Source organism: Pristis pectinata, chromosome 15 (assembly GCF_009764475.1).
Source record: "Pristis pectinata isolate sPriPec2 chromosome 15, sPriPec2.1.pri, whole genome shotgun sequence".
NCBI classification, from domain to species: Eukaryota; Metazoa; Chordata; class Chondrichthyes; order Rhinopristiformes; family Pristidae; genus Pristis; species Pristis pectinata.
In genome coordinates, this window is record NC_067419.1 from 23276906 (window position 1) to 23301533 (window position 24628).

The following is a 24628-nucleotide window of genomic DNA, read 5'->3' on the forward strand; positions in this document are numbered from 1 at the left end:
CAGGTGGGATTCTAACCCACATTTTCCAATAATGCTCATTACTCAAGTCTTCAGTTTCAAACAGGAGGGGAGTAGGGATCAGGCAGATTAAAAGAGAAGAGAAAAAAATGAATATTTTAAAAGAAATTTAAATTTGTTTCCAACACCAATTAAAACTCTCAGAATGAGATTCCCCAGTCATTGTTTTAAAGTTTCTATTCATTTGCTTTGAGATATGGACTCATGATATTTATTCACCATGCTTAACTGGCCTCCAGATGGTGGTGGCGAGTCATTTGCTGTAATCCTTCTAATGTCCACAATATTGGTAGGAAGAGAGCTGCAGGATTTGTTGGTTGATTTTTAGCTGCCTCCTTCAATTCAGGGGCATTTCAGGACAGACAATAAATGCTGGTCTTACCACAATGTCCACATTCTTTGAAGGGATTTTTAAAATTTAGATCCAATTATAATGATGAATTCCCAAGTCAGATCAGCGTGCAACTAGGAGAGGAACATGTAGATGGTGATTCCACCCACTGCCCTGTCGTCCTATCTGGTGGAGGTGGTAGGTTTGAGAACAGAGGCAGCAGGTTGCCTGCAGTGCATTTTTGAGATGATTTTGACATGACTTTGACATGCTGTGTATACGTGGGAGTTAACTGTGTGAAACCACAAACGTCTTCCAGTGAAATTTCATAAATGACTTGAGAATTAATTCCTGAAAATTTCATCCTAATTAAGTCAGAACATAAAACTTTCATACAAGATTTGGATGGTATTCTGTAAATACACATATCCTTAAAGAGAAAGGATGCAGCAGATGTTTCATACTACATCTTTCATTAATATGAATAGTCTGGGCACTTGAAGTTGCAAATAATAGCCAAATTTATAAATTTTACATGCAAAGATTACTTGGGTCACGGCATTAATAAATGGATTCATAACAAATCCTAACACATCATCCTTTGGACAAAATGTGGACCCACCAGATAAACAAGTATTGAATTTGTGGACCCACCACAGGTGCAGGACAAGCTTAGTGATGGATGTTGGGGAGTTCTGTCTGAATAGAATCCTCGTTCAGTTGAATGGAGCCTCCCAATTTGGACATTAAAAAAAAGCAAGTTCAATTTTTTTTTAAAACTTTGAAATAGTTTATTTTAAAGTTTTAAATTAGGTGTTTGGGTGCATTTTTAATCATTTTTGAAATGTAACATTACTTATTAAAAATAATTCTTAAATTTAAAAAGTATTGCAAAGCCATGACAACTTTCACAAGAAGCAACACTTCGCTAACAGCCTTGCCTCCTGTCTTGGGTCAGGTTTATTGAATAACTTCCATCTATACAAAAAGATGCTACGTAGACTACCATGCCCTCTTCTCACTGCTGCTGTGAGGCAGGAGGTTCTAAGCCCGAAGTCCCAACTACCAGGGTCAAGAACATCTACTTTCCTACAACCATCAGGTTCTTGAATTGACCTGCACAATCTTAATTCTACCCCAGCAACGGACACTATGGACCACACCAGGGACTTGTTTCTAATTGTATTTTTGCACTAATGTCTTGTTTTGCAGTCTTGTATAATTTATGTTCCAGGTATTGTCTGACTCTATATGCCTGTGATGCTGCTGCAAGTTTTTCATTGTACCTGTACCTCACCATACTTGTGCACATGACAGTAAACTTGACTTGATGCTAAAATAAAAAAAACACCATGTCCAGTGACATGCAAAAGTTTGGGCACCCCGGGTCAAAATTTCTGATACTGTGAATAGTTAAGTGAGTAGAAGATGAACTGATCTCCAAAAGTCATAAAGTTAAAGATGAAACATTCTTTTCAACATTTTAAGCAAGATTAGTGTATTATTTTTGTTTTGTACAATTTTAGAGTGAAAAAAGGAGCACCATGCAAAAGTTTGGGCACCCCAACAGATTTGAGCTCTCAGATAACTTTTACCAAGGTCCCAGACCTTCATTAGCTTGTTAGGGCTATGGCTTGTTCACCATTAGGAAAGGCCAGGTGATGCAAATTTCAAAGCTTTATAAATACCCTGACTCCTCAAACCTTGTCCCAACAATCAGCAGCCATGGGCTCCTCTAAGCAGCTGCCTAGCACTCTGAAAATTAAAATAAATGATGCCCACAAAGCGGGAGAAGGCTATAAGAAAATAGCAAAGCATTCTCAGGTAGCCATTTCCTCAGTTCATAATGTAATTAAGAAATAGCAGTTAACAGGAACAGTGAAGGTCAATTTGAGATCTGGAAGACCAAGAAAACTTTCTGAGAGAACGGCTCGTAGGATTGCTAGAAAGGCAAATCAAAACCCCCGTTTGACTACAAAACACCTTCAGGAAGATTTAGCAGACTCTGGAGTGGAGGTGCACTGTTCTACTGTGCAGCAACACCTGCACAAACATGACCCTCATGGAAGAGTCATCAGAAGAAAACCTTTCCTGCATCCTCACCACAAAATTCAGCATCAGAAGTTTGCAAAGGAACATCTAAACAAGCCTGATGCATTTTGGAAACAAGTCCTGTGGACTGATGAAGTTAAAATAGAACTTTTTGGCCGTAATGAGCAGAAGTATGTTTGGAGAAAAAAGGGTGCAGAATTTCATGAAAAGAACACCTCTCCAACTGTTAAGCACAGGGATGGATCGATCATGCTTTGGGCTTGTGTTGCAGCAGGTGGCACGGGGAACATTTCACTGGTAGAGGAAAGAATGAATTCAATTAAATACCAGCAAATTCTGGAAGCAAACATCACACCGTCTGTAAAAAAGCTGAAGATGAAAAGGGGATGGCTTCTACAATAGGATAACAATCCTAAACACACCTCAAAATCCACAATGGACTACCTGAAGAGGCACAAGCTGAAGGTTTTGCCACGGCCCTCACAGTCCCCTGACCTAAACATCATCAAAAATCTGTGGATGGACCTCAAAATAGCAGTGCATGCAAGACAGCCCAAGAATCTCACAGAACTAGAAGCCTTTTGCAAGGAAGAATGGGTGAAAATCCCCCAAACAAGAATCAAAAGACTCTTAGCTGGCTACAGAAAGCATTTACAAACTGTGATACTTGCCAAAGGGGGTGTTACTAAATACTGACCATGCAGGGTGCCCAAACTTTTGCTTCGGGCCCTTCTCCTTTTTTGTTATTTTGAAACTGTAAAAGATGGAAATAAAAAAGTAATCTTGCTTAAAATATTAAAGAAATGTGTCATCTTTAACTTTATGCCTTTTGGAAATCAGGTCATCTTTTACTTGCTTAGCTATTCACAGTAACAGAAATTTTGACCAAGGGTGCCCAAACTTTTGCATGCTGGGTATCCTCAAGTTCATAACATTCAAAACAGCTGAAGTGGAGGGCTATACTGGGAAAATGGTTTTAATTACAAGAAGTATTTAAGATGGAGAGAAAGGGCCCGTTAAGCAATTGACAACTGTAGAAATAGCCAAAGGTAACTAGTACTAACCCACCAGATATATAAAATGTATTCACCATTTGTTCATAAAAATAATCATAAAAGTAAATGCATCAATGTATTCTAAGTAAAAGTGATCAAATAGGTGATGGATGCTTACCTCTTGGGGCCGAATTCTTTCATTTGCACGGATAAATCCTTCAACCACATCACGATTAATGCCTCGATCCAACCCATCTCCCATCTGAGCTAAGCGTACACCTATGTCTCTGTATAATTCTTCAACAAATGGAGCTCCAGGAAATAAAGTGGCAGGTATTTTACTTTTAAACTCAATTACCAACATCCAAACATTAAATATATTGCTCTTTTAGTCACAGTAGTTGTTGCACATTAGATATTTCACATGTTTTTTGTTTGTTTTACAGCATTTGTTTTCAATGGAACCAGCATCAGTGTACAAGATGTCACTGTTGAGATAAGATTAATCCAGGACAATGCTGGATCCAACTCATTTCTATATCCAAGTGTTATGGTTTTTGTCACCACTGTGTGAAAAATTTCATAAAATTTATCTTATACAAAAAAACTGCAAATGTAAGAATCTGAAATAAAACAAAGTGTTACAAATATTTGCCAAATTGAGCAGCATCTGTGGGGGAAAAAAAAGTTAAATGTTATTAGTTGATGATTCAACATAAACTGGAAAAACTGGTTATCTGGAAGATGTACCCAGAAGCACTGCATTAAAAATAGAAAATGCTGGAAATACCTACTGAGTTGAGAGAGGAACAAAGTTGAAGTTCCAGGCTGATGACCTTTCACTGGGGTTATGATGAAGAGTTAATATTTCTACCTCAGTTCCAGCGTCGCTTTTGTTCTCTTTCTCCCGTTTTCATTCACCTCATTTCCTTCTGCTTATACCTCCTCCAGACAGATCAGCTGTGATTAATAAGCCTTCACATCCTATCTCAACCAACACTACCATCATCATGTCTGTCTTGGTCTCTAACCCATCATGAGGATAACATGAGCAGATTTCTTTTGCCTTTCCTTGAATACGTGATAAAACACCATCCTCCTTTTTTGCTCCGTCCATAATTCCCTTGTTTCCTGACACTCAGAACAGGTCACTACATGCAAGGAATGCTCTCCATAGTGTTATCCTGACTTTTCTCAATTTATATTCTGGGGTTTTAGTTTCAGTATTCTATTGGCTGATCAGTTTGAGCTCAATAACGTGTCAGCCATTTTCCTTCCTATATTCAATTCTTTACATTTCTCAGATTATGCATATTTTGTTTAACAATTTGTAATACGAGCTTCCTTCTTTGATACCACTGTCCCTTCTAGGTACGATCTGTTTGGTGACCAAATTGCACTGAGCTTTTGAGTCCAAAAGGTTGCATGTAATGATGCAAATTTGAAAGTACCAACTGTGGCACAATTTACTCAATATTTCTCAAACCCTAATATTAACTCTAATCATTATTTTCTATCCCAGCAATTTCTCATTATTGCCCAGCCTTACCCTGCAGCCCTAAAAAGTTGCAAATCATCCATATGTCTATCACATATCTTTAAGGAGACCAAGTATGTAATGCCAAAGGATTTAACCACAATCCATTTGGGTATCACTTCCTCAAAGTAGTTAAGATGGTTGATCAAGCAAGCCATTCTAAAGCTGTGTCACTTGCAGTTGACTAGGTTATGGTACAAATCAACCAGGTTTGCCCCAATGCATGGTTTCATTATCTTTTAAAAAAATACAATCAGTCTGAAGATAAATGCAGCTGTGGTTGTTGGTGCCTCTGTACACAATCCTTCTGAAAATTAGCACTGCATCAGCTCATCTCCAAACTGATAGCAGCACCCACTGACTTCCTCAATGATTATCAGTACTTCTCAAAACTCTTCCCTGTACTTCAATATATACTTCTATAATTAGATGCAATTAAAATGAAAGTGCAGACAATTAGCTATTAAGCTATTGATATATTTTGTTACTTCCTTCATTTAAATGCTTTATACTCCACAATACTAGTACTGGTAGCTAGTGTTCTAGCAATCCAATTTACAATTTTTTATTATTATTAGGAATATGGGAGCATTGGCCAAATTTCCAGAGTGTAACCAGGACTAGGGAACCTGCAGCTTAGCAAAACTTAAATTCCACCAGGCAGCAAGCAAAATTAGCTATTAGAAAAGAATAGGAAATCACTGTAATTAATTATTGGTGAGAATACTAGTGGGAGGGTCTCAAACAAGGGGACATAATTGCAAGGGGTGGTTATTTAAAACTGACCTACATAGAAATTTCTTCTCGCAGAGGGTAATGAATCTCTGGAATTCTCTGCCCCAGTGGGTGGTGGAAGCTGGATCATTAGATTTAAAGCAGAGGAATAGAAGGGTATGGAGAAATGTGAGAGAAGGAGAGGAGGAGGCCAACATAGATCAGCTATGATCACATGCAATGGCAAGGCAGGCTTGAAGGACCCGATGGCCAACTCCTATTTTCTTGTGTACATTGTGATTATATGTAACTTACAGCATATTAATCAAGAATAGTATTAGGGCAAACATTCTACATTCAATTTTAGATAACTGTCACTGATTAAATGCAAAATATGCAGGATAAAATTACAAGAACAGAATTTGAAATAAAACAATGCTTAAAATACACTAGTCAGGCAGCACCATGACGGCAGAAACAAATACTATTGACACTTCGAACAGTTACATTTGCAACAGGTTTCAAGCTCAGAGGCTAGCAAACAGTGAGGTAGAAAGAGCAAGATTAGTGGCCGGGTCAGTGGAGGAAGGGACAAGTAAACATGATCAACAGAGGGCAGCAGCAGGATCACTTTCAGGGGACAAGGGCACAATGATGGCATCACATTGGATGCTCTGTTGAATACAAAGTATGGTAGTAAAGGAGGTGAGGACGAGGAGAACCAGAGTGTGGTTTCAGAAGGGGGGGGGGGGGGTAGGAGGAAGATGATGGTCCAAGAACACGTGCAGTAAGTGGGTTAAAATGCAGACAAAGACCCAAGTCATCATGTGCAGCAGAATCCTCAGTTGAGGGTAAAGGGAGACAGATTAACATGGAAAATGGTAATATCAAATGTGAGAGTGCTGGGGAAAATGGAAGAAACCGGGTGGGAGAAAACATGCAACCAAAATAGCTGAAGTTGTCAGCAGGTTTCCGGTAATATGTTTAGTACCTTCAAGCTCTACGGCTGAACGAGAAAAAGATAAAGACGAGCAGTGTCCATCTGTCTGAATATCATCATCAGATGCTAATTCTTCTATGACTTCTTTTTCAAGTTTACATATTTCTTCCCTAAGGATGAGATTTTCAAACTTCTTTGCTTTAAGAAATATCAACAAAATGTACTGCGTCTGTTTTTCAAACAGCAGATCAGTCTCCAGGGACATGTCCAAAGTGTCCCTTCCTCCTGCAATTTAAACAAACAGAAAATCGTTAGGTTTTTAGATGTAAGTGAAAGGCAACTGGAAGCAACAAGTCCATGGTTGAGGTAGGTTATTTTGGAGAAAACAGTAACGCAAAATGGGATGATTAATCCGACAGAGATGACTAAATGGACGGTCTATACAATTTGTTTTTTTTAAAATACAAGTGCTATAACCGGAAGCTAAAACAGTTTTGCATTTCTTCAAAAAAAAGTTCCAAGCATATAAAAGCAATTTGTTTACGAGTGTTCTGTGCATTAAACTTGGTAAAAATAACTCTTTGGTCCCCCGTATACGCGGCTACAACACCGATGGATAACACAAGTTGCCGGTAAACAGCAGCTCCGTTACTCTGAACCACAAACAGAAAATGCTTTAAAAACGCAGCAGGTCAGGCAGCATGTGGAAAGAGAAAAGGCCAGCGTTTAGATCTGCGACCTCCGTCTCTTTCAATCTCGGGAGCAGAGCGCCGCGGCCATTACCACTTTATTCAGAGCCACCAAGTCAAAGGCCGAGCGGCGGGAGACCTGCAGAAGCTCCCGGTTTACAAACTTACTAAGAACGATTTCAGAAAGTACACGAAGGTTAAACCTGGCCGTTGATTGACTTGAAGCTGGTCCAGCAGTCCTGCTTCGCTCTCCCTGGTCACCTTGCCGTGGCAGCTCGGCTCGAACTGACAACACTGGGCGCCGACCACACCGCCCCTCAGACTGCTGCCCGCCACTGAGTGCGAACCATCCTGCTACTCGGCTGCTCGGCGCGGCGCAGGCGCACAACACTTGCACCCGTTTCCCCAGCGCCCCGCCAGAACCTCACAAGGCAGCTCAAACACTATCCTGTTCTGAAATTAGTAATTCCCTTCGGGGTAAGTAGTGAAGGCCCTGGAATCGAGGCAGATGGTGAAAAAAAAAGTGACCCGCCTTGTTAAAAGTCCCAAGTGACGCGAGAAAATAATGTAAATTCAGTCGAAGTGCAGAAAGAGGAGAATTGAGATATACTTCTTCCCCGTTGAACATTTGGTTTCTGACATTCCCTAACAGGGGAAAAAAAAGACAGCTAAAGTGAAGGAAAAAAACAAACTGCTTCTACAGAAAAGTGGTATTAATATGCAGGAAAGTTGTAATGGGCTGGACAAGCAAGAATACACACGTCTGAAATGCAATAATGTAATCACAGGTCCCCATTAATTCACCATGTAGACTAGAACCGATTTAAATAGATAAATACGAGTTAATACTCTCCTGCAGAGGGGACAAACTGAACAGTATAAAATTTTCTAAAGTAAACTGTGTGACCCGGGGAAAGCTGCTTCCTAAATTCCAGCTTGTCTCTCATTGATACTACTCAGTTTTACTTATCAAAATCCCAGGGTGAATAGATTAATGTGCCCCCAGAAGAGAATGCTGGGCAGGATGGTTTTCACTGGCCATTTTTCAAGATGTTCAATGTCGTCAAGTGTTTTCATTGGACTAAAATATTTGGTCAGTGCATGCCTGGGCTGATCCACTGCCTGTGGTCCCTGCTCACCAGCACCCACTTGGCCTGGATGCACAAAGCTCATCTCATTGGCCCTCCGCACCTGAATCATTCAGCAGAATGCAAAGGGCCTGCCCGCCGATTGTTCCCAACAAGCTGAGCTGGGCAAAGTTTGCCTTTTGTCAAACTGTCGTATTTAACCGTTTTAAGTGTCTCCACTACCCAAAGACATTTAAAAAGTAAAACTGAGGTAAACAATTACCATAAAATTAAGTTAATTGAAAAGTTAAAACTATTAAAAACATTAAACTAAAGCAAAATCAATTTTAAAAACTTACTGTCCTCTTTGCCTCCTGATCTGTAGGCCTAGGATCTCTATTGCATAATGCAGAACTCAATGTGTAATGCAGGAAAATCCCAACAAGTGTGGATCCCCAAGATTTTTTATAGCAATTGCAACATTAATATTCTTCTTGCCCTGAAACCCAAGATCTGATTGAAGGAGCCTATTCACGTCCTCCTCTGTCTAAATAGACGAGTCTCCTTTTCCTATTGTCAATATATTACGGTCACTCTTACAACAAACCATATTGGCACCAGCCATTCTTTTAGAATTCCTCAATACAGGCTGCTTGTTTCATTCATGGTAACCATGTCCAATTTAGGAGAGAAATTCAGCACTGTTTTCTGAACAGTGAAAGGACCCAGTTCGCTCCAGTCCCATTCCCACAACCACCTTATTATGACTTGGCCTTTACAATTCACATAGTGGCAGGCTATCAAATGATATTTATTGACTTTGTCACACCTACCACATTGAACTGTAACACAAACGTCAGCATGAAGCCTATCAAAATGCTTCTTAAAAGTGTTAAAAGCAATAACTACACCTACATTAAAGATACTACACCTAAGATTCCCGACAGGATAACTGACACTGACAAGTCTAGCAACGGAACATGGGGATGGATTTAACCATCCAATCTGTCAGTAAATCACAGGATATGAATGCAAGTCCAGTTTGAATGACTGAACACCAGCAGGTCCATCTGGAAGTGCCAGTTATGAACAGAATGATTTGACCCATTATTTTATAATCAGAAAGCAATGGAAGCAAACAAAGCACAAAATCTAAAGTGTATATTTCTGATTAAATAACAAAAAAATGCCCCATATCACAAGCAACAAAGGAAAAGTGAATCAGCCCCTCAAGTCTGTTCTGCCAGTCAATAAAATTATGACTGATCCAGTCCTGGTCTCAACAACAAAATAAAGCTGTAGGATCCTACTCCTGTACTGCAAAGGACCATTCCTCCTGAAGGGGAGCAGGAGGTAATATATATTTAAGACGCTTGGAGAACAATTTACTCACAGAAAATTTATAGAGTCTGAGACATTGGATCTTTGGTAAGACATCTGCTGCAGCCACAATTACAACTTCAGAGCAGGGCAAGGTCTGCATTGCCAGGTACTGTCAAGTTGATTGTGACAATTAATTATTATGCTTTTAAATTTTCAGCTGAGAGCCAGGCATAATTGCAGTATTGCTGAGATTGCTATTCTATTGCGATGTATGGGAATCCACTGAGGCTGTCTTCTGAAGGAGCGTTGTCTATGTTTAATTTTCCTTTTACAGTGACCAGCAGGTGTAAAGAGCATACTTTTTTTTCAAGATTGTGGGTTTCCCCAATGGTGCAATGTGCAATTATATACACTTGTCAGTTCTGTTCTATATTGGAACCAAAAGTGATCCACTGCCCCATTGGTGTGTACCGATAATTCATACACATCAGTACCTTCTTATCCTGTCCATCCACTTAAGTCCCAGATCTTTCCATTGACAGACATAATGCCATGTCAACAAAACTAAAGAGCTGGTCATTGACTTCAGGAAAGGGGGCGGTGTACATGCACCTGTCTACATCAATGGTGCTGAGGTTGAGAGGATTGACAGCTTCAAGTTCCTGGGAGTGAACATCACCAACAGCCCGTCCTGGTCAAATCACGTAGATGCCACGGCCAAGAAAGCTCACCAGTGCCTCTACTTCCTCAGGAGCCTAAAGAAATTTGGTTTGTCCCCTTTGACTCTCACCAACTTTTACCGATGCACCATAGAAAGCATCCTATCTGGATGTATCATGGCTTGGTAAGGCAACTGCTCTGCCCAAAACCGCAAGAAGCTGCAGAGAGTTGTGGACACAGCCCAGCGCATCACGGACACCAGCCTCCCCTCCTTGGACTCTGTCTTTACCTCTCGTTATCTTGGTGTAGCAGCCAGCATAATCAAAGACCCCACCCACCCGGGACATTCTCTCTTCTCTCCTCTTCCATCGGGTAGAAGATACAGGAGCCTGAGGGCACATACCACCAGAATTAAGGACAGCTTCTACCCCACTGTGATAATACTATTGAATGGTTCCCTTATACAATGAGATGGACGATGACCTCACGATCCACCTTGTTGTGACCTTGCACCTTATTGCACTGCACTCTGTAGCTGTGACACTTTACTCTGTACTGTTATTGTTTTTTACCTGTACTACATCAATGCACTGTGTACTAACTCAATGTAACTGCACTGTGTAATGAATTAACCTGTATGATCGGTTTGTAAGACAAGCTTTTCACTGTACCTCGGTAAAAGTGACAATAATAAACCAATACCAATGATCCTTAGTTAACCTTGGAAAGATCCCAAACAATACACTGGCTGTCCTCGAGCAGTGGGCATGGTCTGTACCTCATGCAGCTGCAGGTTTCAGATACTGTGGTAAAATCCCATTTCACCATGTTGCCAGCTTGGGTACAGAGACAGTTTAATTTCTTCCAGGTGGCCCATTATTCCACTGTCTCCCTTAGGAAGTTGCCGAGTTGCCCTAATGTCCATGCTGACCCTACTGACACTGTCTGGAAGCAGCACATGCCACAGCTCCTTATGAATGGAAGGACGAAGCTCTTGCCTGACTTGAAGTGTTTTTTTGCAGTGGTATGACCATCTTATGTCACTTGTCTGCCGATTCCTTTCTCCTTGGCTAGCTACAGTTCCCCGGATGTCTGGTGGTGGCATTCCAACAAAGATCTGCATGATATTAATCCACTGTTTTAAGGCAACTAGATTTATGATTATGAAGCTGTTATTCCGCATATCCTGTTGTCATTTTTTTTGAAAAGGGCATGCACTGGGATAGCAATAGGCAATTGAACAGGTTTTATTTACATCCTGATAGCGCATGCTGAAGTAACTGACCAGTAAGTTGTTTGGGTTTGGTGGAAATTGATCAGCAGCCTAATAGTCTATCAAGCTGACCAGTGAGCTGCTAAAGTGTGCTCAATTGATGACAATCCCGTGCTTGCATCACTGTTGCCATACCATTGGCATAGATAGATATTAAAGAGCCAGGGTGCCAATAGACTTGGACCATTACTAGACACTGATTGCTTACCTATAATTAAAAGCTTTTTTCCCCACCAGCTTCTTGTGCATACTGTGCTTAAGGGAGGTTGAATAATAAAAACGCAAGCACAGCAACATGAAAAAAAATCAAAAGTTGAAATCTGATCTGCAAAATATTGCTACCCTGTGTTAAGTGCAGTAAAAGCAAGTTCTTTGCAATTGCTCTACCACTGCTACTGTAACTCTACACAGATTTTGTACTACACTATGATCCAAGCTTTGAGCACCTCTGAGGAGTTTCCAGTCACTAACTCAACACATTTCATTGTTGCAGATCTGTGGCCTTGAAAATACACTGTCTAACATGTATTTCAAGAAATAAGGAGGTCCTAATTCAGTATGACTGTGGGAGTTCCACTAATATAATAAAAAATAAACCAGATCATCTGGAATTTTTGTCAAATATATGTTAAAATACATATATGTATGAAAATGCTGTGCAGAAAAGACATCCATCAATGCTCTCCTACCCTGTATGACAACTCTTGTAAAAGGAAGATAAAATTTGTAATGAAAACCTTTCAATAAGGTTGTACATAAAAAAACCCTAATTTGAATTTTTTTTTGTTTTTGAAATGAAATTTTATTAAGAAATAAAAATCTCTGAATTTGCTCAGACTTTAAAAACAGATTATATTAAAACAAGTTGCAGTCAATGCTATTTTTAGAGACTTTCAGAAAAGCACCTCAAGGAAATGACTCAAATCCCATTTGGTTGGAAAATTTATCATTTTTTTTCCATTTACCTATAACCACATACAAAAACATTAATACCCAATGATAACCGAAATTCAATAATTTTCTTAGTGAGAGTTACACCAGAAATATTAATATCATGCTGTTACTGATATCGAAAAGGACTCTCCATTTTCAGGTGCTTTCCCTTTTCAATTTCTATCATATTTTTGCAAATGGAGTTGCATTAAAACATTTCTTCATTAACACTGTGCTTAAATATAGTACAACATTTAAATACAGTAATCTTCAGGTTGAACTGAAATGTCAACTGATAGACTTCTGCTTCTCCACAGTTGCTTCCATGTTCTGTTTTGGTCATTTGTTTTCAAGTTGGTTCTTGTGGTCTAATAACCATAAATCTCCTGCAAGTTGTATTTCCAGAAATATGAAATTCAGATTTGAGTGGTGACCTAAGCTGCAGTACTTGCCATAATTATGGAAGTCAGGTTAGCTACATTGTTTGTATGTTAGTTCCTATAACATGGGTACTTTTCTGAAGTGATCAACGGACAAGGCACAATACAAAGCCAGGAAATTAGTTTACACATATTGCTGAACAATTTATTCTCAATTACAAATGTATCACTGTATAGGGGTACTGTTAAATTTCCACTCCTTAATCCAATCACATTTGAGTCCTTCCTGAGTGAGATTGTCTTCTTTGTGCTAATTTGGATTGAACAATTGGGAGACTTGTGTTTGTATGAACTGGATAGATTGACTGTTACAGCCAACAGAGATGATACTTCACTACACAAACTTGGCTGAAATCTAAGCAAGGATGTGCCATAATGCCTTTTTGAGTGGGGAATACCAAACATTCACGCTCTGGGAAAAGAAATTTCTCCTCTCTGTCCTGAATGGCTGACTCTTTAATTGGAGACTTGTGACCCCTAGTTCTAGACACCAAGGGAAGCATTATCCCTGTTTCTACCCTATAAAGCCCTGTGAGAATTTTGCTATTTTCTTTGAGATCACCTCCCATTCTTCTAAGCTCTCGATAGTATAGGCAGAGTTTGTTTAATTTCCCTTCAAAGGACAAACTCCCCTCCCCCCCAACACACACACACACACACACACACACACACACACACACACACACACAGTTCCACAAATCAATCTGGTAAATCTTAGTTGTATTCCCTTTACCACAAGTATATCCTTACTTAGGTGTGGAGACCAGACTTGTACATAATATTCCAGGTGTGGTCTCAGATGGGGCCATTATAATCATATAAACACCTCCAATGATGAAGCTCGGTATAACATTTTTCTTCCTAATTGCTTGCTGTACCTTCAGGTCAAATTTCAGTGATACGTGTACAAGACTCACAGATCCTCTGAACACCAACATCTTTCAATCCCTCAACACTTAAAAAATACACAACTTTTCTATCTTTTCTACTCAAGAAGTTGATCTCGCATCTTTCCACATTATATTCCATCTGCCCTCTCCTCACTCATTCACTTAGCCTGTCCATATCCTCTCTGGATCTTCTTCACAACATACCCCGACACTCAGATTTGTATCATTAGTAAACTTGCATATATTACACTTGATTTCCTCTTCCAAATAATTGGATACAGATTGTTAACAATTAGGGTCTCCCCACCAATTCCTGCAACATCACACTAAATCATAACCTCTCAACCCAAAAAGGACCCTTTGTTCCTACTGTTTTCTGTCTGCTAACCAATTATCAATCCATACGTGCATGATACCCCGATCCCATGAGCTTTCACTTTGTTTAATATCACTTTGAGTGGAACCCAAAATCTTAAAGGCCTTCTGGAAATTCAAATTTAGCGCATCCACTGGTTCCCCCTTATCTATTCTGCTAGTTACGACCCCAAAAAAACTAAGCGATTTGTCAAACATGATTTCCCTTTCATAAATTCATGTCAGCTGTGCCCAATCCTATTATTATTTCCTCCATTTTCTTAGGCGGACCCTTGGGATCGAGGATGACATGCTTCCACTCCAGTTTTATGGATTCTGATGAGACCAACGTGGGAACTGCAGACTCTTCCACAGGAGCTACCTGATCAGGCAGGCTGGTGGTACAGTAGCTTTTGTTTGAGATGGTCCACAGTGTACAAAAGACTTCTGTGTGCTTCCACGTTTCCTTAAATTCCCTGCTTTCACTTCTGTTTCATAAATTCTATCCCAACTGGTGTGTGACAGATGACTGTCTTGGAGGATAAAGTCCTGTAAAATCTGCTTACACGACTTCATCCAAATCTCCAGCAATTTAATTGGTACTGATATGGACTATTATCTCTGGCTATTCATCCTCCCTTCCAAAATGGTCCAGAGCTGCTCTCTGATATCCTTGACCATGGTATTCGGGAGGAAACACACTTCCCTGGAATCACATCTGGTCTTGCAGGAATGCCTGGAAGCTCCCCTAGTTACAGAATCCCTTATAATTAGTGCATTTTTGATCTTTCTTCCTATACAGCTTAGCCATCACTGATGTTTCTGTTTTGGCTCTGACTGCACTCCTAGTGAAACCCTCTGCCCCATTAGTATTCACAACTCAATATTATTTAGGAAGAAGAAGAAAGCCCCAAAGTTTCTATACTCTGATCTCTATAAATTCATTTTTCCTTGCCCTAAGTGTTCATTTGGATTGAGTACTATGTATTGAACCATAGAAAAATACAGCACAATACAGGCCCTTCGGCCCACCATGTTGTGCCGACCTTCTAACCAAACCTAAGACTATCTAACCCCTTCCTCCCACATATCCCTCTATTTCAAATTCCTCCATATGCTTATCTAACAATCTCTTGAACTTGACCAACGTATCAGCCTCCACCACCACCCCAGGCAGCGCATTCCATGCACCAACCACCCTCTGGGTAAAAATCCTTCTTCTGATATCTCCCTTGAACTTCCCACCCCTTACTTTATAGCCATGCCCTCTTGTATTGAGCATTGGTGCCCTGGGAAAGAGGCGCTGGCTGTCCACTCTATCTATTCCTCTTAATATTTTGTATACCTCTATCATGTCTCCTCTCATCCTCCTCTCCAATGAGTAAAGCCCTAGTTCCTTCAGTCTCTCCTCATAATCCATACTCTGTAATCCAAGCAGCATCCTGGTAAATCTTCTCTGCACCCTCTCCAACGCCTCCACATCCTTCCTATAATGAGGCGACCAGAATTGGACACAGTACTCTAAGTGTGGTCTAACCAGAGTTTTGTAAAGCTGCATCATTACTTCGCAGCTCTTAAACTCGATCCCACGACTTATGAATGCTAACATCCCATAAACTTTCTTAACTACCCTATCCACCTGTGAGGTGACTTTCAGTGATCTGTGGATATGAACCCCCAGATCCCTCTGCTCCTCCACACTGCCCAAAATCCTGCAATTAACCTTGTACTCTGCCTTGGAGTTAGTCCTTCCAAGGTTTACCACCTCACACTTCTCCAGATTGAACTCCACCTGCCACTTCTCAGCCCAGCTCTGCATCCTATCAATAACCTTCTATAAGCTGCAACAGCCCTCCACACTATCCACAACACCACCAATCTTTGTGTCGTCTGCAAACATGCTAACCCACCCTTCCACCCCCTCATCTAAGTCATTAATAAATATCACAAAAAGTAGAGGTCCCAGAACCGATCCCTGTGGGACACCACTAGTCACAGCCCTCCAATCCAAATGCACTCCCTCCACCACAACCCTGCTTTCTACAGGCAAGCCAATTCTGAATCCACACGGCCAAGCCCCCTGGATCCCTTGGCCTCTGACCTTTTGAAGAAGCCTACCATGTGGAACCTTGTCAAACACCTTACTAAAATCCATGTAGACCACATCTACTGCACTACCCTCAATCTTCCTGGTCACCTCCTTAAAGAACCCCAACAGGCTTGTGAGGCAAGATCTTCCCTTCACAAAGCCATGCTGGCTGTCCCTAATTAGTCCATGTTTCTCTAAATGCTCATAGATCCTATCTCTTACAATTCTTTCTAACAGACGTAAGGCTTACTGGTCTGTAATTCCCTGGACTATCCCTACTACCTTTTTTGAATAAGGGGACAACATTTGCCACCCTCCAATCCTCCGGTACCATCCCAGTGGACAACAAGGACTCAAATATCCTAGCCAACAGTTCAGCAATCTCCTCCCTTGCCTCATGCAGCAGCCTGGGGGAATATTCCATCAGGCCCTGGGGACTTATCTGTCCTAATATTTTCTAACAGCTCCAACACATCCTCTCTCTTGATATCTACATGCTCTAGAACATTACCCTTACCAACACTATCCTCAGCGTCATCAAGACCCCTCTCCTTGGTGAATACTAGAGAGTATTGAATGTCAGTGATTTTATGCATGAATTGTAGAGTTGCAGCAAGCCTGCAAGATTTAGGCTGTGCAACAGCACCAACTCGGCACTTTCATGTACTCTGTGCCCTAGTGCACACAAGATTGCTGGCGTGAGGCGTGCATAGAACGATGTAATTCTTTGTGCAACACCCTTTTAGAGCATTAGCAGGTGAAATCAAGTCACGGTCTCCTATTTTAGAAACAATTGTAGGGTACTTACAGGCCTCCATTCACTACAGCTGTGCTTTAAGGCCACTTACTTGGGCAGTATATTACTGTCAATGAGGCTGCCTGTGGTCACAGGAAGGGACCAAAACCTGCTTTTGGCAGAAGTGCCAAATATTGCCACCTCGTCATGGGTGCTCCTGTTGAGGACCCACTGTGCATATGCACAAAATAGAGCTACAGAACAGCATCAGAAGCAGACCTGACATGCTTGTGGAATATGAAGGAGGAGAGAAAGAAGGGCCCATGTCCTCAGAGTGCATCATTCAAAAGTATTCAAGGAACTGCACTCCTGCTGAGCTTCACGAGGAGCAACAAATGCAGAGATTAACATTACCCCAAATTGGCACCTATGGGGACATGACCAACTGCAGGCAGATCTGCAGCCACACATCCAGACTGCTCTGCCATAGAGGTTAAGGTCACCATCAATTTTATGCCTCTGGATCATTCTTGGTGGCAGCATCTGATCTATGTGATATTTCTCAGTTTGCTAGACATCATAAAGTTACAGAAGTCACTGATACTCTCCACTCAAAGGGAATTTTGCTTCCATTTCCTTGTCTAGAGACTATTAGGCACCGGACTCACCTTGGGAATTCGAAACTCTACCCATATAAACATTTCTGGTTGTCGATGTTTTGTATCTGGGGTGTCTGCATTGTCCAGCAATTCTCAAACAGTCCATATTCAACTGCCACTGCTCCTCAGGGAGGGCCGACCCTTGGGGACAGCCAGCTTTGAAATTCAATGAAAAAGGTCCCATTCCAGCAGCTCACTGGGTGACTCAAAATGTGCACTTCACCCACAGACATTCCTGTAAGCCGTGACCAATATCTGGAGTGAAAGCTGCGACTTTACTGCAGTAAGCTGACTATGAACTGCCAAACATTTTCCAGTAAAGAAGTAACCATTCCTAAGCACTTCTAGTGAAGGCATAACTTCCTTACTTTGGAAACAATTGTCTGCATTGAGCAGCCAAAAAAACCCCTGATGCCTCTGACTTCCCTAAAAGCAATGCGAACACTCTTATATCAGTAGCAGACAAGCTCATAGTTCCTCTGGCTGGACTGAAAACAAAATCAAGTACATTCAATTTAGAGGGATTAAATTTGGATTAAATTTTCTACAAATGAAACTGAACCACCTGTTTGGTTCTCTCTGTGCTGATCACAGCAGGAAGAATTAGTGGGTGACACTTTTAAATAAGAAAATGCTGGAAATATTGGCAGCTCAGACAAGAGATACAGAGTCCAACCTGGAATGTTAACTGTTTCTCTATCCACAGATGCTGCCTTATTTAGATTATACAGCACGGAAACAGGTCCTTCGGACAACTCGTCTATGCCAAGCTAGTCCCATTTGCCTGTTTTTGGCCCATAGCCCTCTAAACCTCTTCTATCCATGTACTTATCTAGATGGCTTTTAAATGTTGCTAATGTGCCCACCTCAATCACTATTTCTGGTAGCTAATTCCAAATACACACCACCCTCTGTGTGAAGAAGGTGCCCACTGTCCCTTTTAAGTCTCTCACCTCTGATCTTAAACCTATGCTCTCGTTTTGCGCACTGCCTCCCTGGGAAAAAGACGTTGTGCTTTCACCCTGTCTTTGCCCCTCATGATCTTATATACCTCTAACAGGTTACCCCTCAGTCTCCTACATTCCAGGAAATAAAGTCCCAGTCTACACAACCTCTCCTTGTAATTCAGGCCCCCAAGTCCAGGCAACATCCTGGTACATCTCTTCTGTACTCTCTCTCTCTCTCTAGTTTAATAACATCTTTCCTATAACAGGGTGACCAAAACTGTACACAATACTCCAAGTGCAGCCTCACCAACATCTTATATAACTGCAACATAACTTCCCAACTCCTATACTCAATGCCCTGACTGGTGAAGGCCAGTGTGCCAAATGCCTTCTTTACCACCTCATCTACCTGTGATGCCACTTTCAGTGAACTATGCACTTGCACTCCTAGGTCCCTCTGTTCCATAATATTCCCCAGGGCCCTACCATTCACTGTACAAGTCCTACCCTAGTTTGATTCCCAAAATGCAACACCTCATATTTACATGGATTGAGAGCCATCTGCCAATCCTCAGCCCACATACCTAACGGATCAAGATCCCCCTGTAATTTTTCATAACCTCTACACTATCTACAACACCACCTATTTTATTATCATCTGCAACCTTACAAACCACGCCTTGTACATTCACATCCAAATCATTTATATAAATTACAAAAACACAAAGGTCCTAGCACTGACCCCTGTGGCACACCACTAGACACAGGCCTCCAGTCAGAGAAAAAACCCTCGACCATCATCCTCTGCTTCCTACTACTGAGCCAATTATGAATCCAATCTGCTATCTCCCCCTGGATCCCATGCAATCTAACCTTCCGGACTAGCCTGCCATAAGGGATCTTGCAAAGGCCTTGCTAAAGTCCATATAGACAACATCCACTGCCCTGCCCTCATCTACCCTCTTGGTTACCTCCTCGAAGAACTCCAAGAGATTTGTCAGACATGACTTCCCATGCACAAAGCTATGCTGACTGTCCCAAATCAGACCCTGTTTCTCCAAACATTGGTAGATCCTGTCCCTCAGAATCCCCTCCAACAATTTTCCCACCACAGATGTCAGACTCGCTAGCCTGTAGTTTCCTGGCTTGTTTTTGCTACCCTTTTTAAACAATGGTACCACTTGCTGAATATTTCCAGCATTTTCTGTTTTATGTCAGACTTCTAGCACCTGCATTCTTTTTTGGTTTTTGTTTGATACTTGCAACTCAATCAGTACAGCATCAGCAGCTGACAGAGCATGCTATTTACTGCGTTAGTGAGTCTCTTCTCATACCAAGCTTCTAATTGTGAGAGCAAGCTGATTCTGGGCCCAAATCAACTGTTCAATGCAAACCAGCTGTCCAAAGCCTCAAACCTCAACAGAATAAAGAATGGAAATCATTACAAATGCATGTGATTCACTCCTTCAGTATCCCCTGGGTAGTCTTGAAGACTTGACAATGACCACATGATTAGATGTCGCAATGCCAAACCATGATGACCGTCATGAAACCTGCCCCATTCCACTGAGATGTTACATCACCCACAGTGGTAAAACTTCAAATTACAGATCAAAACAGAACTTAAAGGCGTTTACTGTGAACAGAGCGTAAAGGCTGTGTGCTCACCTTAATGGAAGAAAGTGGCCTCATCTCCCCATTACATCTGCACATTTGGGTATGGACAAAGTACAACTCCACAAGAAAAGGCAGTATGGACTTCAATGATCTGGAGTTTCCAGACAGTAAGCTCAGCTTCCAATTGCCCAAAGACAATCATTCCCAAAAATCCCTGAGCAAGCCTTGCTGAAACAGGCATGGGAAAATACTGTGATAGAGCAGCCTGACAAAACACAACAATCACTAACCTGCCTGACCTGCTGAGTTCCTCCAGCACTTTGTGTGTTACAACAATGACTTAGTTGCAGGACCATCATTGCACATCTTTCTTTTACTTAAGCTGTGCTAATGAAAAGGAATCAGTTCTCAGCAAATCATACTGCCCTCTAGGGTCAAACGCCTCACCCCAATGGCTAATTTCAGGAGGTGCTGCTGACCTTCTGTAGGAGACTCTCTTGGTAGTCCATCCCTCAAAAGCAATGCCCTTGTTGTAAATCTTCAGTCCCTGCAGTTTACCCCTTGCTGATGGACAAAGCAAACCAATGGCTGTCACTGTTGGTGATTTTGCCATGAGGATATCTTCACCTGTACTCCTGCACAAATATGACATGTGACTTTCCAAAGAGACTCACTGACTTTGTCATCAGGAAGATTCTGAAGCACAAAGAAATTAGCCCTTCTTCAAAAAGATCACGCACAGGAAGAACTAGAGGTTAATGTTTTGACATTGTGAGCTCCAGGCACTTTTAAAGCACATTGCCCATCACATCTGTCAGAACTGCCAATTGACCCCAGGACCAGATCTGACTCATTGTGGAAAAACTATTTCAAATGCCTTCCTGCAATTGCAGACAATGCACAAACTGGTAGTCTTATGGTGGGTCTGGTATTATGCACCTTAAAAGGAAAGAGCTGACCCACATCAAGATTTAAAGGTCAAGTGAATCCATCTGAAAGGCACCAGAAATGGTGAAAGATCCAGAAAAAAAATACTTCTATAAAAACAAACATATCTTGTAGGGCATCTCCTCATATTTAAGGTTATATCAGACACTGGGGCATACAATTTATCAACATTAATTTTTAGATCATGTACCCACAAAGTCATATGTAATACCTGAACACAACAATGAAAAACACTTTAGACACAGTTCAAAGTCACAATTAGGACAAAACCTGTACCAAAAAGTGAGTAAGTAAAACAACAGACAGGAACTTAACATTCAATGCTTGTTTTGACTACTGAATATGATCTAGTTTATCTTAATGTTTTCAAAAATTTCTCAGAATAAGAGGTTTTGGTTTGTATTCCTCACTACATTAATTGCCTTGTTACCAATGTAGTGGTATTTAATGAATGAGTGATGATTACAGCGTAAGCCTGTTTTCACCCAAGGTGATATGGATATTTAGATAAAAGATCATCACATGACCAGTCTGATGATCTCAACATCAGGTGCTGTTGAGTAACAGGGACATATTTTAGAAGCAACTTCAGTGTTAAGATCACAAAAAGGTCAGTAAATCAGAGCTTAACTGTGTAAACTGAATATCAGCATACCTGGAATCAATAGTAGCACTCTGAGAAATAATTTTCAACAATAAACAATATATTGTTTAATGGGACTCAGGTCCCAAAGGTATCCAAGTGTGTTCTGCAAAATAGATGACTCACATTGTTTTTGGTATGTTACATAGGTGTGTACGATATTCCCCTCAGTTTACCTGTTATTTATTTTTTTTCTAAACTTCCTCCTTTACAAAAAGCAATAATACTTCCATAGACGTCATCCTAGTGATCAGTGCGAGTTCAGACAATTAATGTCAGAAGACTGCTGAAATTTGAAGCTGAGTCTTGCGTACCTGCACTTCCCAGCTGCAACAAGTAGACAGTAATCAAAAGTGGGAATCTTACTACCAGCACTCCCCAGCCAAGGAAGCTGAAGCCACTTGTAGGATTATTGTAATTTAAACCAACTAATTCAGCACAGACCAAGAATTGAAATATATGGACCTTACTATTCTACGATATTATATTATATACAATACTATATTTCCTCTTCATTTGCTGGGCCAGTTAACACATTAAGATGCAGACCGTTAGATTGCTAACATGCACACACCACCACCTCACAGCTAGTGGACTGATGAGAAATCAAAGACTTGGACACCTTCAGTATTTGTATGTTTACGTGCAGTTGGATCAGTGTTACTGAAAGAAAGTGAAAAAGCGTGATGGCAGTGGAATCAATCTGCAGTTCACTTTAACCCACCTTGCTACTGGCAATTTTCACCAGGACACAATAAATGAACCAGTTACAAATACAGTCTAACCCCTGCAACATACATATCCCTGACAGACCCAACACGGTCTTAGCCAACATTCTTCATTCAACCACCATTACTCTTTATAGGCTTAAGTGCAGCTACTTGCTAACATACTGAAAAGAAAAGGCTGCGTGTGGCAAAGGGGGGTCTGGGTGGAATCTGTTACCAAGCTCAGAAGTCTTTGGGTTATGATGCTGGATAAGTTAGTAACAATTTGAGATTTCATAATTTGCCATGACAAATTATGTAATATTAATTGAATCAAATTGGTAACCCAAGAACTTGCACCAAGAAAAAAAATGATGAAAATTGCTGAAATTATTGTATAAACCAAAATAATCTTCTAATGTCTTTAGGGAAGGCACTTGATATCTATGCCTGGAGTTATAGTCATAGAGAGATAGAGCATGTAGATGCAACACCAACATTAAAGTTGACGGTGGGGAAAATTGACCAAATGTGTGCTATATGTAAAAACAGAACAAATCTATTCTGGATTACTACCCTCTACCATCTTTCTCCTATTGTAAACAAAGTTATGGTAGGCATAATTAACCATGTCATCTAGTAACAACCCCTTGATTCATAGATTCATTCAGTTACAGGCCTTTCAGCCCAACCTAAACTTACTGACCAGGATGTCTATCTAAACTAATCCTATTTGCCTGCATTTAGCCCACATCCCTCGAAGCCTCTCCTATACATGTACTTGTAAAAATGTTTTCCTTAAACGCTGTAATTGTACCTGTCTCTACCACCTCCTCTGGCAACTCGTTCCACATACCCATCACCCTCTGTGTGAAAAACTTGCCACTCAGATCCCCCTTTATATCTTTCCCTCTTCACCTTAATCTACGATTTGCCCTCTGCCAGAGGAAGTGGTAGAGATGGGTCAATTACAACATTTAAAAGACATTTAGACAGGTACATGGATAGTAAAGGTTTAGAGGGACATGGGCTAAATACAGGCAAATGGGACTAGCTCAGGTAGGCAACTTAATTGGCATGGACAAAGGACTTGTTTCCATGTTGTGTAGCTGTGACTCTATAAGGTCACCCCTCAGTCACCTTTGCTCCAGGGAAAAACAGCACCAGCCTATCCAATCTCTCATTATAACTCAATCCTTCCAGTCCCGGCAACATCCCTGTGACAAGTCCTCCATTCCCAGAGAGAAAACAAACCAAACTGAACCAATGTTACAGATGGATGATGGATACAGACCGAGAAATCAAGTTACTTGAAGTTGTTGAATTCAATATTGAGTCCAGAAGGCTGCAATGTGCCTAGACAGACAGGTGGTGAGGTGGCATTCCTCAAGTATGTGTTAGTCCTCATTGTGACAGTACAGGAGGCCAGAAATGGAGAAATAAAGATAGTCTCATATCACGTAGTTGACTCTTTAATGTGCTCAGGACAGCAAGGGATGGGTAATCAGTACTACCTTGTCAAAAGTGCCAATATTCCCAGAAAAAGAAAAAAGAGAGACAATACGATTGTTCATTTTTGTTTTAAACCTGCCTAAGAAGTTTAACATTCCAGTATCATAATTGTTGTATCGAATAACCTAACCAATCACATGTGAATCTCAGTGTATTTATATTTTGCGCAACTGACCAGCAAGGAGTCATGAGTTTCAAACCAAAGCTCATGTGTTCATGAAGTTTCACTGCATGGTAGAACTATGTAAATAAAAGATGGCGATATTGATGCAAGGAATAGTTTTATCAACTTTTTGTGCCATTTTTATCAATTTTATCTTTTCCTTTAACTTTTGCAATGCTTTACCATGCCACAGGAAATTTCTCATTTGCTCTTTAATATTTAAGAGCAGCATTAAGTGAATAGATTGGAATCCTCTCCACAAACTATCCTTGGTACTATTTGTGGAACACAGACAGTTCCATTCTTCTCCAGATGTGTGATCACACCTGGACCCAATTATTTCACAGAGACACAAAAGACTGGCGCTGCTGTAATCTTGAGCAAAAACACA

The 24628-nt window shown here is 40.8% G+C and overlaps 1 protein-coding gene across 4 annotated transcripts in view; it reads right to left on the reverse strand.

The window, feature by feature from the left end:
• Positions 1–24628, reverse strand: part of LOC127578452 (BH3-interacting domain death agonist-like) — a 33761-nt gene that overhangs the window by 7984 nt on the left and 1149 nt on the right. For 2 of the 4 annotated variants that reach the window (XM_052030487.1, XM_052030485.1), the window contains exons 2-3: positions 6639–6872; positions 3575–3708 (exon numbers count right to left, since the gene is read on the reverse strand). In XM_052030487.1, the coding sequence (XP_051886447.1) occupies positions 3575–3708; positions 6639–6852 (348 nt within the window). In that variant the 5' untranslated portion in view covers positions 6853–6872. Of the gene's footprint in view, positions 1–3574; positions 3709–6638; positions 6873–7444; positions 7917–24628 lie in introns of those variants that run through there. The other 2 variants (XM_052030484.1, XM_052030486.1) reach the window with 2 other exon arrangements.